An 18,059-nucleotide genomic window follows, 5' to 3' on the forward strand; every position below is an offset into this window, starting at 1 on the left:
ACGTATATATGCTCATATATAGTTTCCTACGATTCGAACTTAATAACAAAAGGCAAAATTGCTACTGCATCAATAATTGATGATTCAAGGATGGCGTGAGAAGGAAAAAAAAAAGCATAGGGGATGGAGGAATTACTATTAGTGGTTTTTTTATGAGAGAGTGATAGACACGAATAATCAAACCTAGAAGATGACGAGATGGTTGATCTCACGCCTCGATCGATATTAGTAGCATGGACAGTTTATCACGTCATGAATTAATTTGAGATGGTAATTACGAAATACTACTACTAGTGCTGATTAGTGGTTGATCGAAGTCATGCGACAACAGCAATTTTAGCATGGAAATAAGCCGAAGCGGGCAGCCGGCAGGTGTACCGCCATCCTGATCCTGCAGGAATAACAAAGTCAACCCTACCTAGTTTGTCTATGATCATTGTTGTATTATTATATATTATAAAGTCATACATACAATACTTATATTTGTGTCCTGATCATATGACCCTTTGCCACCTAAAACCTATGGCCAAAGTGGCAGGTGAGGAAATGTGATGGCTCAAGGAATTCTGAGACTTGAATCGATCGATCTTCAAAGTAGAGTAGCGTGCGTGCGTGCGTGCGTACTGTGTAGTAGTAGTAGTTCATAAGTAAAAAATTAAGAGCAAACAATTGATGGTGGTTGTTTCGGTTGATTATGGACTATATATATTTAATGCAGGTTAGGTATGTATAATGAATTGCCATAATTAGCATTTGATTTTATGAAACAAAATCAATATCTGTTTGACGAAGTTTAGGTGGACAGTCTTCCCACTCATTTATGTTCTATGCCACGATGCGTTCTTTCGTTTCGTCCTCCGTCCCGTATCTCTTTCTCTCCGCATTATAATATAAAGCGGCAGAACTCAGCACAGCCCACCAACTTCGTACACCAAGTCCCGGAATGAAATTTTCATTACTAATACTACCTACTTACGCTTAGGCTTAGGCTTAGGCTTGTTAAATTAATTTGCACCGCAGAACATGGATTTTTTTTAAAAATTATTTTTTGGTTTTGTAGAAGACCAAGTTGAATTTTCCACACACACGATGATGGATTCAAGGCAAAATTTTGTATAGAAATAGAACTTGCTTGGAGAGGAAAATCTTCATTTATAATCGTTGGCATGTTAAATCAAAAATAGATATTTTCATATAATTATTTAGCAGTGTTTTAGTCAAATTTATCGGAGTCGAGTTATAGTAGTGATTTTATTATTTAGGATTTCATATTTTATTAAAAAATTTATTATGGTTGTAAGACTTTTCTACCAGATCATATATATAGATAGTCTATATATAGTTTTGTCATTTTAGTGTGTGATTAATATATTATTTTTAGCATTATTCCTCTTCTCTCGCACACATACAAATACTTCACACATACACTTGTATGTACGTGCCTCTATATATATATATATATTGAGTTGTTGTACGAAATTTATCTCCTATATAGATTTTTGGTGATTTTTTCAACAAAAAATATAAAGAATAAAATTTTACGTGTGATTTTGAACAACTGCCGCCTCCACTCTTCACGTCGTCCATTTATGCTTGCAGGGTGCGTGCGGGGCTGGCATACAAGCTGCTTGAATCGAATGGATGCAAGTCATGAATTTCAATCGGAATCGGAATGGATGATTGTCGTCTCATTGATGATCAAGTCGTACAATGTATGCGTATGGTTTTAACTTCATCAATTAATTCAGAACTGATCCGTAAATAAACTCCGTTAGGTTGGTTTGTGCTAGTGCGCAATGTTATGGTACTCCAGTCCTATCAATGAGGCAATAAGCAAGCATTGGCCCGTTAATTCCCACTACTGTATCATGCACAACTCAAAAAGGTGAGAATTCTTTATCATCCATCTTTCGAAAGTTGAAAGTTTTGTTGACCTACGATCACTTGCTTCTTTAGGACTTCCGGCGTAGAGAACAGACTGTACTGTACTTATTCAACACCCTCTCTTTTCAGTTTTCACAGTCCACAGTCCACGCACAAAAAGTAGTAGCAGGTGGAAAGTCAAAGCATACCAAGTCAATCAACTGTGCGCCAACACAACTTCATCTCTAAAGAGGCGATATAATAAAACAAGAAACGTCTTTTACACACCCATCTCCAAAAACTAAGACGCATGATTTATCGTCCTACAGCCAAAACGGAGAAAGGTTCAACTTTGCACTGTCATTGTATTATACCATCAGAACTAAGACGTATTATTTTGTTTTGTTGATGCACTGTCTGTTTTGTAACACACACTTTTCTTCTTTTTTTTTTGTAATGTGACGTGTGTGATACGAGAGATTAAAAAATAATTGAAGAACATATTTTGTGAATAATAATTTTTTAAATTTTTTTACCTTTAACAAATAATCATATCCAAACCAGTAGTAGCATCCCGAGTTCACATACCTACAAGAAATGGAAGTACCAACTACAATCACCGCTCCTCGATTCTTAACACCCCCAATTTCATAAAAAAGAAAAACCGAATTGGGATACGAGTCTGTGGTAGAAAAAGCCCGCGCTTGTAACCGCCCTGTGCCGTAGGCCTTGCCCATTGATGGGCCTTTCTTGAAGTTTTAATCATGAAATGTGACGGGACGTTTAACTTGTATGGCATGTAACACTTGATTCACTCGAGCGATCTTTTCCTCTTTGTCCTAAGCTTTAATTTCTTTCCCCAACTGATATATGCATTGAAACCGCCAGTTGACACCTGTATTAAAGACAAAAAATACATGCACGCCTAGGCATTCAATCGGGTTAGAAAGGAAACAACCATTTACGCCAAAAAAACAAGGGTTAAAAATAAGGGCCATGGAAATCCAAAATGGATTTTATCTGCTATTTTGTCCCAAGAAAGGAACACCAAAAGCCTTCAAATATTTGTGCTAATGCTATTGTGTCTTTACTTACAAAAGCTATCTGCTGCTATCTTTACAAAAAATCAACATAATTGTGCTTAGATTCCTCATAGGGGCTCATATTGAGATGTTAAGATCAATACGCGGTTTTTTCACTGTCGAAGGCGAAGGCAACGGCACAATAGCGTTGCACCGAGGGCACTCGGGGTTTTTTGTCGATATGAGCACATAAAGCAGACAACTGGGACAACCAGCCGCAAACGAAGTTGCTGACTTCTCCTCATCCCCAACCTCACCGTCTTTGATTGAGGATGAAGAATTCGAAGGCGGCGACGATGATTTTGACATAGATATCGACCGCTTCCTGAATGTTTCTTTCTCTGCCCTCTCAAGTGCTGACTTTACCTTGTCCAGAGTGCAAACGCTTTGGTAATTGGAAGACGGCGCTGCTGATGCGGATGCTGAAGATGATGGCACCAGCTTAAGGTCTAAGCTGCCATCGTCAAACAGGTCCATTGGCTGCTTTGCAGCTGGTGGAAAGTTAAGGTCCTGAAGCTTTGAACTCGTGCGGTCGTTCTGTTTCTTTTGATCTGATGTTGAAGCAGATGCTTTCTGAGGATCACATCTCTGGAGGTAGACTTTTCCTGACTGCAATTCAAGAATAACCATATTCCATGTACACATCAGTTGTCAGGAATGAGATGATCACGAGGAATTACACGAGAGCATCTAACTGTGCGCACAGAATGCATAAAGACGTGAATACCTACTTGTGATAAAGAACATGCCAATACCAATACCTCTGCCATTGTTGTACAATCTGATAGAACAAGTAAAAGGACCATACAAAGGAAAAAAAAATTTAAATTTTTTTTTTTTTTTTGTTAAAAAGGAGGCCTTGGCTTGGTGGTACTGACAGGTTTTCTTAAATTCGTCCCCTTCCGCATTTGCTAAAAAATACTCCTACATATTACTGCGGCGACTATGATCTCCGTTGGTGCCTACAAGCTTTCGTCCCATCACGTCTCTCAACCTCACAAAAAGTAAAACAAAAAGGAACAAGGAAAGCAAAGCAAAGAAAATAAAAACCATTATTCCTTTTCCTAACAGGCAGGGCAGGGCAGGGCAGGGCAGAGATGGAAGGAAATGGAATTACCAGGAATGGTTATTATCAACTGCAAAATAAGTGATGCCATCATTTTTAATGCTTAAAAGCTAACAAGTGTAACTGGCGTAGTATTCCCTCAACAAAAAAAAAAAAGTAACTGACGTAGTATCTAGCCATAATTAATAATTTATTCACGAATAGAAAAAATAATAGAATTGGGCAAGGCAAGTGAATAGTGAATTTATTAGTAGTATGTTCAAAACCATATCCACGAACGATCGGATCCATTACTTCCATTCAAAGTTAGCAGCTTCTGACGAAATACGATCATCACATCATAATTTAAAATAGAGAAGTGAAGTTACTCCAGTAATTACTAGTGATGATTTAGTACAGCCTAAAGAATCTCCAAAAAAGAACTATTAACCTCATCTGCAATAAATTCAATTCAATGCAAATCAATCCCCCCCTCCCCCAAATAAATGCCGAGCAAGACAAAAGGGTAGTCCTAGTTCATATTCAGATCAAATTAGCATAACAACGAACATCAATCCATCCAAAACCAAAGGGAAATAAAAGATTTTCATCAGCGCTTCTCCATAGTACTAATACACAACAAAAGCAATCATCAAATGAAATTTTGCAAAATTAAGGGGGGAGAAAAAAAAAAAAAGAAAGAAGGCTTTCTGCGTACCATTTTCTCACACAAAAACACATTAAGTAGTCATTGAAATTGTAAATGGTCACTCCTTTATATTGCAACAATCATTGATAGAGACATAAGAATGGATGAAACACTAATTTAGAGGGGTGAGAACTGCCAACTTATTTTCATCAGACTGAAAGGTTAACGATATTTTTAATCCCAAAAAACCCCGATAGCAATCCAAAATCATAAAGGATCCACAGAGACTGAATCGTAAATAGTAGTATAAGTTATAACAAACGAATAGTTGACTCATTTCAAGAATCATGACCATTAAAGAATCAAGAAGGGATTTATCTTCTTTTTTTTTTCAGAAAAAAAAGGATTGGCTGGATGTTCTGGGGAAATTGAAGCGATGGGGAAGAATAACTGCTGAATAAAGATGATACCTTCAAGTCGAGGCGCTTTTCCCAACCAGATGGAACTTGCATGTCCAGGTCCAGCTCTTTGGAATCAAGAGGGCAACCGCCACCAAGAAGGTCACGAGTGATCAAAGCCGTTGATTTACCGGAGTCGTTAGAATCAGCAGCGTTCAAAATCCTAATTAGCGAACTAACTTCTGCGGCCATCGGCGCTGCCCTCTCTCAAGCAAGTACTTTTCTCTCAATAAAATAAGCGTATCTGCTCTTGTTTTTGCAGAGAACAAACAGAGCAAAAAGTAGAGAGCAGCATATATAGAAGGAGAGATATTGGGGCAGGGGATGTGGGGGAGGGGCGTTGTTGGGCAAAGAGAAACTGAGAAAAGAAAGAGAGATAAACTCTCTCTAACGCCCGTGTGTGTGTGTGTGTTGAGGTGGAGGAGGGTGCTTTAAATGAATAAATTGGTGGAAAAAAAAAAAGAGAGAGAGAGAGAGAGAGAGCACGTCGAGAGACAGAGGGAGCAAGTCCGTTAATATGTGAAAAGAAAATGCTAAATCAAGGTGACCTCCCCTTAAGCTTGCTATAATTACGTAGACCACCTCTCCTTTTGATTCACAAAATTACATGAGTACCAATAAATAAAGACTGACACTCTTATCCTACGGTAACAAAAGCACCAAGCAATTATGCCATATTTGATTCCACAAATGTATTCCAAACCAGCTATGCAAACATTAGCCAAGGGAAAAATAGTTGTTTAATTGTTAATACTATGATATATATATATACATATATGTGTGTGTGTGTGAAAAAGTCTTCCTAAATTGATAGACTTTGCCGAGCCTAGAAAGAAGAATGTGCAGCTACAGAATACATAACCTTGCTTACTTTCAAGACGAGTGAGCAACTAAGATATCAATTATTTTAGGTAAACGGAGGAAGGGTTAGATTAAGTGGTAAGATGAAAGGAGTTGTAAATAAGAAATTTTGAGGTTCAAATCCTCTCACTTATATTGAAAAAAAGAAGTCGCAAAATTTTTAAAAAAAAAATGGGCGGTGGAGCTAAGCTTTCCATGATTGATATAGAAAGGGAGTGGCTCTAAATTGAATTATAATGCTAATAATAGGGGGTGTCAATAATTTTATTTTGAAAAGTATGTGGAAGGTTATGTAAATATCCAAAACATTTGGCGAGGCCAATGTAATGAATGGCATGTACAAGGAAAAAAAATAAAAGCAATAAAGGAGATAATTATGGAATAACAATAATTTAGAATTATTAGGGAGTTATTTGGAAGTAGCAAAAAGGATTTGAATTCATTTAAGGAGATAGGGAGGTGTATTAAAGAGGGGGCATTAAATGTTAAACGGTGGGTGAAGGGAAAATTCAACCTTAGAAGGAAAGGAGAGAGGAATAGGGGGGGCCGTGAGTAATGGCGGCATTAAATGCGACGAGAACACTAGCGGACAGCTGTAATTTAATGCATGCACAGAAAATACAAATAGAAGTATATGAATTAGAATACGCCATTACCATCTTAATGCCAATGGGCTCGCTCTTTGGCTGCCTACCATTTGCATTTAAAACATTACACGGACCTTTTTGGCACTTTCCCCGGATGGATATCATACGGCATTAATGATGGTAATGACTTGTTTTAAGTCCCTCTACTGCTTTTCTTCCAACAAACAAAAAATAAAAAATAAAAAATAAAATGGTCTCCCTATTGCTACTTGGATCCTTCCTTGCCCTGCCCGTTGGATCTTTGATTTTTTTATTTTTTATTTTTTTGAATCAGATCCTTGATTGTTCATCGTGGATTGTCGATTGTCACACACCTCCAGCACCCCTCTCCTGCTCTCCTTATCCCAGGTACATACTAATAGTACTATATTTTCCTTTTACTTTTTTATTCTTTGCGGTACCAGGTGAAGAAGTTAGAAGTAGGAGAATTTACAGTACTTGTCAACCCCTGTGGCATGGCATTTGTTGAGATTTTCGGATCTATCCTTTTTTTTTTTTTTTGCATAGAAACATCGCTATTTCATTAACTTTTGAATCTTTTTATTCGTACACGTGATCAATGAGAGATGAAAATTTTTATTTTGTAAAATATTAGAGATGAAAAAATTCATTTTGTAAAATGTGAGGGATTGTGGATTGGATTATGTAAATTTTGATTTGATAATTTTGCCCTTCAAAAATAATGACGCGCAAGGCACGTGATGGATTCTAACCAAAGATCAGTTGAAAACCTAGATATGAATCAAATTTGATCGATGTGAATTTGTAAGGGATTGTAAAAGTACATCTTTAAAAGTGAGAGATGAAAAAAAATTATTTTACAAAATGTGAGGGACGTTTTGAACGATTTTTCCTTTTACAAATGAAATTTCTCAGCCTTTTATTTCCCTTTTTTTATTTTAATCTGTACAAAGGAAGTCCAAAGTTTCGTGGTCAACGCACTTTTATATCTCGTAACCATAACTTCTTCTTTTATTTTACCTTATTTTTGGGTCCATATCCTGCACAATAGTAAGCAATAGAATATGAAATTGATGTAAATAAGAAGGACAATGTGCAAGATGAAATGAAACATAAATAAGAAAAATGTAGCACTGCTGCAACTTTGGACAAATAAACGAGGAGTGTGCTAAGTCTATACCCCACTATTGTAAATCAACACGTTTTACAAGTATTGATACTAATGATACAGATAATCAGTGCATGAGAAGTGTAAATATAAAACAATTAACGTTTGTCAAGAAAAAAAAATTATGCAATGTTAGTTTTTAATTAATTTTTTTATCGTAATAAATTTCACTATAAAGAATGGAAAGTTACATATCTCATAGTACTATATAGAAAATTTTCACCATTAAGCGTAGGTGAAATCTCATATATTTTCCGTCGCTTTTTCTAGCAAAAAAAGTCAACCATGTATATTAAAAAAAATTTTTTTTTTTTTTTTGAGGGAATCGTGTCTATAAAAAGTTGAATCGGTTGCTTTTGTGGGACTCAAAATTACTCCAGAGAAATCATTAGGTGCATACCCCCCACCCCGGGGCAGTACGTGGTTGTTTGCTAGTCATTTTCTGGGAGGTTTATCTTATATGCATGCCCGATGGACGAAAGCGGCGACTGAAACTTTTTTAATCTCCTGTTGTATACGGGAATCCTGACAGGTACGCCGTCAATTATTACTCATGTCCAGCGTAGATCATGGAGATTCGTTAACTGAAAATGTTAAGACTTATTCCCTTTTACTATTTTAATTGAAATGTCTATACAGTACATAAAGGAAAAGCGTCATTGGATAATGTAACCATGCAGCGTCACTTCTGAAATTCTTTATATATCCTTCTTGATTACAAGGAGAAATTTATCCCAATTTGCTCCGTCCATAATCAGCAGATAATTATTTGTTTAGTTATCCATTCACTACAACTTCCTCACACCAACTCCCAACTCCATGTAGTTTGCTTCATTTTCTTCATCTTTTCTATTTGATTATCTACATTATAATGAAATTTAATAAAATTCATTAAAAAAAAACTTTTTAATGAGATAATTTTGATAAATATACTTTTTGTTAACTTCACACGTGTGTGTTAGAGCGTGACTTTAAGTGCTAGTGTCTCATATCCGCATCTAATTCAATTCCTTTAAATATGATGATAGACTCCAATTTGTTAAAAAAATCAACTTAATAATATATATATATATATATATATATTGCTATATTACCCAGCATGAAGCACGATAAAGAAAGCAGGTCATTGAAGTAGAAGTTTTGATAGCGCCTCTTGTTGTCGATCGAGTAAAAAGACTTCAATGCCAAACGGTACAGGTGTGCACTACCCAATGCGGAGTGAAAGTAAGTGTGAAGATTTATGGATTCATATTTAATGGCTTTCAATTCGCATCTATGAAGGAAATTAATAATTTCCGAGAATTCTCTCATCTCTTTCCTTCTATTATTGTGATTTTACTTCACCCTTGAGATGAAGATGAAATGCCAAAAGACCACCTTGTCATCAGTCAGGACCTCATAACATAAGCAAAATCAATGCAGCATTTATTACGCTGAAAGAAACATCTTGCGCTGACCAATGTCTTACATCATCCCCCAATTCCTTCTAATCGCATTCGTCTTCTTCTTCTGCCTTTTTTTCTATGTCTTCTTCTTTGCCTTTTTTTTCTTAGGATGAAAGATTAAAGTATGGTTTTTTTTTAGTGTAAAATACCAAACAGCTCATTGTGGTTTGACAAATGTTCAATTTAACTCTCTCGAATTTTAAAACCTACACTATAATTTCCTGTGATTTTGATTAAATTAAAATTTGAATAGAAAACATCAAATCTAACGATTGTGTGTAAAATATCAATATTGCCCCTTTAAAAATGAACTTCCTATAGTTTGTCGAATATTTAATTTAACTTCCTCAGGTTTAAAAAATTACATTATGACTCCCTACAATTTTTACTAAATTAAAATTTGAACGGAAAGCATCTTAAACTCCCTGTAGTTTGTCGAATGTTTAATTTAACTCCCTCTAGTTTAAAAAATTACATTATGACTCCTTACGGTTTCGACTAAATTAAAAATTGAATGGAAGACATCTCACGTATAGTTAGGACAATATTGACATTTTACACACAATCGTTAGATTGAATGCTTTCCGTCCAATTTTCAACTTAGTTAAAATTATATGGAGTTATAGTGTAGGTTTTCAACCCAAAGGGAGTTAAATTGAACATTTAGCAAACCACAATAAGTTTTTTTTTGTATTTTACCTTTTTTTTATAATAAGTGCTCGATAGACACTTGTTAAAACATCTAAATCATGATTTTTTTGAAGTGGGAGGGCTTGAATACGTGATCTCTCATTTACACTCTCTTATTCGAACCATCAAACTCATCCCTTTATCCATCTAATTGGTTGATGTGTATTAGAGGAACTTATTAAATAATAGGGTTAAATTGAAGCAATAATAATAAGGACCACAAATATGAACATGTGTTTTTTCTACATAACACTAGAGAGGAAGTCCGCGCTAAGCGTGAGAGTTTTAACCTGTGTGATGAAATATTTATTCAGATAAAATTATAAAAGAGATAGTAAATTTAGAACTGCATAGTAATAGGTTTAATTGAATCAATTGAAGTGCATGAAATTATAAGTAAATTGGTCAAATCCACAATATTATAAAGGAAAACAAGTTTATAAGCGAATGAAATATGATTGTAATAAATAATCATACCATTATAAAACAACAACTATAGCAAAGACATCGTTACCTTTGTTACTGTACCATTATAACACAATCATGGCCATATCCAATCAACAATTAATATGTATCGACTATAAGGTCAGATTTAGATTTTATATTAATCATGAAATTGCAGTCAACAAATAATCTATTTTTACTCACAGTTTAACCAATTGCGCCCACGAACTTCATATTTTGAAAATATAGTTAGAAAATATAAGAAAATTCTTATGAATATTTGTATGTATATATTATGTATCCCATAATGAAATTTTCACAATCATATAATAATTACTGATAAAATATTAGGGGTAGAAAACTCATAATTTTTATTATATCAACTAAATTTCCAAAACTGCAAAAAAGAGACAAAGTAAATAAGCATACCTGTCAAATGCCCATAACAAAACATGGAGCACAAGCACTATTGTCAAGAAGCTCAGGAGCACTACAATTAATTTTGTAACGGGCTGAAAATATGAATCAGAACTAATCATATTCACTATTAACAGCTTCCCAAACCAATTATCTTTAGCATTAAGACTCTCTTTTATTGAAACTATAAAAATTATAGAAGAAGACGAAGAGTATTGTAATTACACTTGTGAGTGGCGTAAATATCACTTAAAAGCTTGATAATCATGTGGAATATAAATCGATTGTATATGGGAGGACATAATAGTCAAATCCTACTCAACTATACACTGCAATGTTATATAATGTTTGGTTTAATCACTTGCATTTGATTTTTTCCCTGCCTAAAAAATATATATGGATTTGACTATTATGTCCTCTCTAAATATGTATATATATATATATACATACATAGGAAACCGTGTATGCCTAGCATTTACTTTGATGTTTTTATATGTATGATTTTTTATTTTGTCTAACATTCTTTCCTTCCGCTTTTCGTCATTAAACACGCTTAAATTCGTATTTCATACGCATGGTAAAAATCACAATCCCCGTATACTTCCTTATAGATCAAACGCAGTACCATATCGTTTGATGCTTTCTTAAAATTGTACTTAATTTCTTTGACGAAAACTATAGACAAAGTGATGTTCCCCTGCATAAATAATAAAAATATTTTGAATATGTGCTTAAAATTCGTATGTCATTCAGCGTTTTTTTTTAATTTTTAAAAAATACACTTGATTCTAAAACATTGATATTTGTTATTTTCAACAACAAATTTTTAATAGTTGATGGAAATATAAGGTGGTTTTGAGGATAGATTTTTTTGGTTTTAGGACCCATTTGATAAACTGAAGTCTGAAATTTGAATTCAAATTTTGAAAATTAAGTGTTGAAAAATTTAAGTTGTTGAATTGATTAAATTATATATATATTTGATAACTAATTGAATTACAATATTGAATTGAAATATCGAACAATATGTTTTTGTCTTTAAAAATAATTTCCTATATTTGTGTATTTGGAGAGAGAAAAAATGTGTATATGTGTGTGTGCAGGAGAGAAAACACAATGAAACAATTTAGAGGTAGTGTATTAAGTTTGTGTATTTGTGTGTGTGAGTGCGCGCACACGTGCATATGTGTCAAACAAAAGGAGAACAAAAATGCACGAAAATGTGTTATATGTGTGAGAAGTGTAGTACGTATAGTCAATTCAGAAAATTTAGTGCGAAAATTTCACATAAAATTTTCTGCACAAATTAAATAGTGCTTAATAGATTAAGTGGTAAGACTTTTTTATAATGAAATTAAATACATTTCTATTATTAAACACGTTGAATTCAAAAAGTTCTGAATAAAATAATTTTTAGTATTAATTAAAATTATGAAATAGGCCCCTAGTGTTTTCCTTGGGAACCGCAACTACTCTTTGCGAGTTTAGACTTTGGTGGAGCACTCGTTGCGAGACTTTGACAATTTTGGCTTCAATTTGTATAGGCAACTGAATTGGACAATATTTACTTTAGCATGCCGACGCAATCCCCATTGGCCCATAGCCGGAATATTATGTGAGTTACATTTTTAATTCGTCTCCTACACTGTTATAGGCTGGGTTATTAAACACTCTGCTGCCTTTCTTTCTCCTTTTTCATTTGTTGAAATCTCAATCACATCCTTTAGCCGTACGATGTTTTTCATTTTTTTTTTTGGGATGGAAGTTGTAGCTTGATTCCCTATGCTTTTAGGAATGAAAGTAAAACTACTATGTTATAATTTGTCCTTTCGTTTTCATAGAGTGATTGTGATTTATAACAAAAAAATTCTTACTTTTTTCGTGAATACATTTTCCAATTATCATTTTACCTTACATACATTTAATCGCTACAGTAGATTTTTTAACAAAACTCCTAAAAATAGTAATTCAAACGAGCCAGTGTTTAGGTCTTATTCGCATAGTATAGGAACAGGATTCGAGTTGGGTCTAATATTAAACGAGTTACAAATATTGCTTATATTTGATTTGTTAATTTGTATAGATGTTTGAGTTTGAATTCGAACTCAACTTGTTAAACTAAACAAGTCTTGAACTCGAGTTTAAAAATGATTAAATTTGATTTTATACAAATAATACACAAATTAGAATAAATTTAATTATATTCTTTGTTTTAGAAAATAAATAATACTATTTTTATGTATAATTACTTTTTTTTAAAGGAAATACACGGTATATATACATATATTTAATAATATTAAATATATTTATATTTGTATTGCTTACTTTTTATAATTAAATATTTGTCGATGAATCTATTTAAATAGTTCGTGAATAGGTTCACGATGGCTTAATTCTAATATTGTGGTGGAATTCGATTCGTTTGTTTATTATACGATCAGGATCAAAATCGTTTTGCAAACAGTTAAGGTTCGTTAAAAGCTCTGCTGAGATGGGATGGGGCGCTAATTTCGTATTTTCATAGTATCAGGGGTCTAAACGTAATTATGGACACGGTCTCCAATCCAATGGATCGAGTATGTATAAGAATTAAGATGCATTGGAAGACAGAGCAGCGTTAGCGTAATTTTGCTGCTATCAAATTCAAATTCCAAACAGAGGAGAAGAGGAGAAGAGAAGACAAAGGGACAGAGCATCCACCACAAGAACAACATCATCATCATCGATCATGCAGATCTTCGTGAAAACCCTAACCGGGAAAACCATCACCCTCGAAGTTGAAAGCAGCGACACCATAGACAATGTCAAGGCCAAGATTCAGGTCCAATCTCTATACCTATTCCTATCCCCGACTTATTTATCAACCTAATAGTTTTGTAGTGGAGTATTTGCTTTGTTTATAACTACAAATTCTTATATATTATCACTTTTTTTGCTACTTTAAGTGTCCACTGTTGCTCTTAGTTAAACTCGGATGTGATTTTTGTACATCTTATTGTGGAATCTGATAAGTAATTTTGTCAAGAGTAAAGGTTTTGTTAGTGTTTCTTAAAATAAAAAAAAAGGAGATGCTGTTCTGCTGTTTTTAATTGGACTAGGGTTTTCGATAGTGATAAACTAACTTATTGGATGACTGTAATGGACCTTAAATTTGAACCAGTTTATATTGTGTCAACACCGAGAATTAGTAGGACAAGCCGCTTTGAGATTGATTTTACCAGTTGTCACACCAATTTCATTTTATAAATTGGTTTTATCAGTTCCTTCAGCTGCATGGATTATCGACCTGGGAACTCGTAGCAAATACATTGTTCTAAGCGACAAAATCATACTGGGTTCGTACTTTTAACTTAGGCTATTATTTCAATGAAGGCTGCCCTTATTAATTGGTTCTCTCCTTGTGCAACATAACATTCTGCATGTTGGATTTTATCTTTAAATGCTGTGATTGGTCTGGTTCTTCTTCTTATATTTGTTTTTGCAAGTCAAAATTGAATGCAATATACATTTGTCTTTGAACTATATACCATTTGGTAAGGTGCTTTTCTTTTGGTAAAGCCAATGCTATCTGACCCAATCCTTTTTATGCACTATAATAAATATAGTTATGAGCTTGGATCACTTGAAATCACTGGCTTTTAGTCTATATGATGCTATATGGTTTCACTCTTGGAAATTTGACTGTTTATGGTTTCTATTTCGTTGTTGGACTGGTATATATTTGTCATGTTGATGACACAGGAGTTGTGATCGGATTACCTTTGGGTTTTGGATATTTATTATACCATTTCTTTGGTTGTAGACTGGACATTTTAATATCAATACTACGAGTAACTAGTTTTAGTGAAGCTTCCCTTCTAGTGTTTCGTGCTAGTTGGTGCGTCAAAGAACAAACAGGCTGTAAATCTTTGGTATTGGATGGCATTCAGTGTAATGAAATGTGTGCAACAACGTTTAGTTGGGTAATTCAGCAATCGACAGTGCTGTTCAAAATTTGATTTCTTTTTTAGGAAATCTAACGACATGATTGGCATCCTCGAGAATCAGAGGTGTCAAAATGGGCGACTCGAACGGGTTTGGACTAGTCATAATTGGGTAATAGGTATAATTGGGTCAACCCATCTATATCAATTTAAATAAATGGATATGAATGGATACCCATTTATGCCTATTTAATAAATGAGTATGGATACACCCAATTATCCATTTATGAGTCACTTAAAATTCTATTTATTTATTTGTTATTTTTTGGCATGTTGTTTGAAAAGAAATAACGGTGTTTTATTGTTATTAGATTGGTAAGAAATTCAAATTTATTTGCTTAATGCTTACTAAAAGTTGGGTGCAAATGTATAATTATTTTTAAATGGGTATATAAATGGATGAGCCGAGTCAACTCACTACCTACTAGTTAAATGGGTTTAATTGGGTACCCATTTAGACCCATTCAAAATTAATGGACGAGTTTGGGCGTATTATTGGTGGGCGGGTTTGGACGGATCAATATAATTTAAGTTGTGAATGACACCTCTACTCTAGATCTTAGTCTTGCATTCAATATTTAACATATTTTTATGGGATAGTTAAGTCTGAGTAACTTGTTGCATATTGGTGTTATTGTCATATGAATTTGCGTGCTATCAGGATGGCGACTTACTATCCATATCTGCTTCCTCTTTCAAATCCTTATGCAGACTTTTCTTCTTGGTGATGAGCACTTAATTTCTATCGTTACATCATAGAATGTCCACTGGAGTGCATTGGGACAAAGAGAAATGCTTTAGGGTGTTATTTTCACTTGCCTCTCTGCTTTGCTATGCTGCTTTCCTTCTATTGGATACTTTTGTATGGGGATGTAGTTCTGTTCACAAAAAGTACGCTGGAGTACTTTGATTCTAATATAGAGGCTAATGATTTAACTTGGACCACTTAATTTTCTGTTGTATAAGTTATTATATGTTTACTTTTCCTTTCGGGAGTTAATTTGCTTCTAATGCTGAGAGTTTATGCTTCTTTTTTGGTACTTCCAATGATTTTACTTGGACCACTTAATTTTCTGTTATGTGTGTGAATATATGTTTAATTTTCCTTTGTGGTGTGCTGTGTTTCTAATGCTAAGAGTTTGTTCTTCTCTTCTGGTACTTTGAAGTTATGCTTTGTAAATGAGACTAACAAGATGATTTTTATGGTATCAGGACAAAGAAGGTATTCCACCTGACCAGCAGAGACTGATATTTGCTGGCAAGCAGTTGGAAGATGGCCGTACTTTGGCTGATTACAATATCCAGAAAGAATCAACACTTCATTTGGTTTTGAGACTAAGAGGAGGAACAATGATCAAGGTCAAGACTCTTACTGGAAAGGAAATTGAAATTGACATTGAACCAACAGATACAATTGATCGGATCAAGGAACGGGTGGAGGAGAAAGAAGGAATTCCCCCTGTGCAGCAAAGGTTTGGAATTGCTGTAATCTGAATAGAGTGGATGTTCTAGTGTTTTCTATCTCAGTCTTCTAATTTCTTACAGAAATTTTGTTTAGATGCTTCTGAGATCTTCTTGTTAATTTCATATATTACTTGCTTCCTAAGTTATTTTTGTTGTGAACTTGTCGTAATTTGATTGATTCTATTTGTGATTTGAGTAGTTAAATACGTATCTGCTTAATCTAGTGTTCTTTCACGGATTTGGAGGATTTCTTCCTTTTCTATTAGGCTTTTAGTGATGCCATGGGTAATGAACCATTTCAGTTTAATTGTCTGAAAATGTCAACTCTAAATGTCATTGAGTCAAAACAAGCTCCGTCTTCCTAAGCACCTGTCACTGTGGGTATATTTTTTGAATTTGTAATGGACACTGACACTTAAATATTCTGAGAGCTTTCTATCGTTATTCCATTTTGTTAGAAAGTTGAAATCCTTACTTAAGGTACTTTTCTGTTGCAGGCTCATCTATGCTGGCAAGCAGCTTGGGGATGACAAAACTGCTAAAGACTACAACATTGAGGGTGGTTCTGTTCTTCATCTTGTTCTTGCTCTGAGAGGTGGAGGTTGTTAGGTCTTAGTTGGTTTTCTGCAAATTTACTTGTCCAACCTTTATACTTTGGGAATATGCTCTTGTAGAACTATGAGTTTGAGGTGCACTTGCAGCAAAAATGAAGAAATTTATTTTTGAGATGCTAAATAGTGGCTTTACATGGCATCTGGTAATTATATCTCTCGCTTTGTATGTTGGATGCTGTGCTATCTTTTCCTAAGGCATGATCAGTTTTTTTCTACTTCTGAGGTTATTCGTGTTTCGTGATGTTGGAGCTCAAATTTGGAAAGGGGTATACTTGTCTGAAACCGATTGAGAGTCTGCTTTTGTTCTGTCAGAACCTTGAAAGGCGAGGGAGAGAGAAGTTTTTTTTTTCCCCCTCGTGTGTAATTGCATTTGTTGTGGAAAAGTAAGGCCTGGCTGTTTTGTGGTTCATTGGGAATGCTTGGGAATTGGTCACTCAATTGGTTGTCTATCCTATTAAAGCTTTTCCATACCATGATGGTGGTTGAGTATGGGGCTTTCTTGCATGAGATGGTCAGTGTTCACCAATTCAATTGGGTGACAGATCTAATTAGTCACATCGGGCTGAAGAAATTGTTGAGCTATGTTGGATTCCGGCCGTACCACTAGAGACTAATTGGGGCTTCAAAGTTCTGAACCAGTACTACTGATTGTCAAAATATCCGGCGTTTTGGTGGATTTGAATTTGTTTTTACATTATGGTGTCTGTGGGATAGAGCGGCATTCAGCAGTTCTTTGCACTTCCGGAAATGGGGTTGCAGGTCATTTCCCTTGTTGTCCGTCGCTATTAACCTTACCAACCTCCATCTTTTTTAGGTAAAACGTATCACACCTACCTGGCTTGGATTATCCCTTTGATGTATTTTTTTCCTCCGTCCAGGAAGAATTTGAAATCGAATGGGTACATGTTGCGTGTAAAAGTGAATTTCTAAAGCCTCGCTCAAAATGATACTGATGGATGTGTTCCAAGTTCCGTTGGGCGTGTAAAGGGACATAATTTGAGTTCTAAGGGATATGTAACAATTGATACCTCTCTTTGTAGTTTGTACATCCCACAACAACAACGGTATGATACCCAAAAAGCACCGGCTCCATATGACGCGTATTTATTTATTTTTACACTTTCTGATTCTAATTCTTAGTAGTAGTAGTAGTAGTATTAAAAAGTTCAGCCCATATAAATCTTCAAAGTATAACAAAGAAAGTGCAATGCAGCTCTAATCCGGGAAACCTTCTGTATTTGGCTTCTGTATTTGGCTTGCGGGACCAA

At 34.6% G+C, this 18,059-nt stretch overlaps 2 protein-coding genes across 2 annotated transcripts; one reads left to right on the forward strand and one right to left on the reverse strand.

Moving 5' to 3' along the window:
- Positions 1 to 2,864: 2,864 nt before the first annotated feature.
- LOC113770570 lies at positions 2,865 to 5,483 on the reverse strand. Its single transcript, XM_027315072.1, has 2 exons — positions 5,110 to 5,483; positions 2,865 to 3,554 (listed from the first exon to the last, which is right to left on the reverse strand). The coding sequence occupies exons 1-2, from the start codon at positions 5,287 to 5,289 to the stop codon at positions 3,024 to 3,026; spliced, it is 711 nt and encodes a 236-aa protein (XP_027170873.1). The 5' UTR covers positions 5,290 to 5,483; the 3' UTR covers positions 2,865 to 3,023.
- Positions 5,484 to 13,245: 7,762 nt separating this feature from the next.
- Positions 13,246 to 17,006, forward strand: LOC113770310 (ubiquitin-NEDD8-like protein RUB2). Its single transcript, XM_027314729.1, has 3 exons — positions 13,246 to 13,551; positions 15,926 to 16,185; positions 16,675 to 17,006. Exons 1-3 carry the CDS (start codon positions 13,459 to 13,461, stop codon positions 16,784 to 16,786), a joined length of 465 nt encoding a protein of 154 aa, XP_027170530.1. The 5' UTR covers positions 13,246 to 13,458; the 3' UTR covers positions 16,787 to 17,006.
- Positions 17,007 to 18,059: the final 1,053 nt, after the last annotated feature.

The sequence above is a fragment of the Coffea eugenioides genome, chromosome 5 (assembly GCF_003713205.1).
Source record: "Coffea eugenioides isolate CCC68of chromosome 5, Ceug_1.0, whole genome shotgun sequence".
Taxonomy (NCBI): Eukaryota; Viridiplantae; Streptophyta; class Magnoliopsida; order Gentianales; family Rubiaceae; genus Coffea; species Coffea eugenioides.

Coding starts and splice junctions, on each gene's coding strand:
- LOC113770570 (XM_027315072.1), bottom strand. CDS start 5,289: ATGGCCGCAGAAGTTAGTTCGCTAATTAGGATTTTGAACGCTGCTGAT. Junction 3,555..5,109: donor AAAAGCGCCTCGACTTGAAG/GTATCATCTTTA, acceptor CTTGAATTGCAG/TCAGGAAAAGTCTACCTCCA.
- LOC113770310 (XM_027314729.1), top strand. CDS start 13,459: ATGCAGATCTTCGTGAAAACCCTAACCGGGAAAACCATCACCCTCGAA. Junction 13,552..15,925: donor ATGTCAAGGCCAAGATTCAG/GTCCAATCTCTA, acceptor TTATGGTATCAG/GACAAAGAAGGTATTCCACC. Junction 16,186..16,674: donor ATTCCCCCTGTGCAGCAAAG/GTTTGGAATTGC, acceptor TTTCTGTTGCAG/GCTCATCTATGCTGGCAAGC.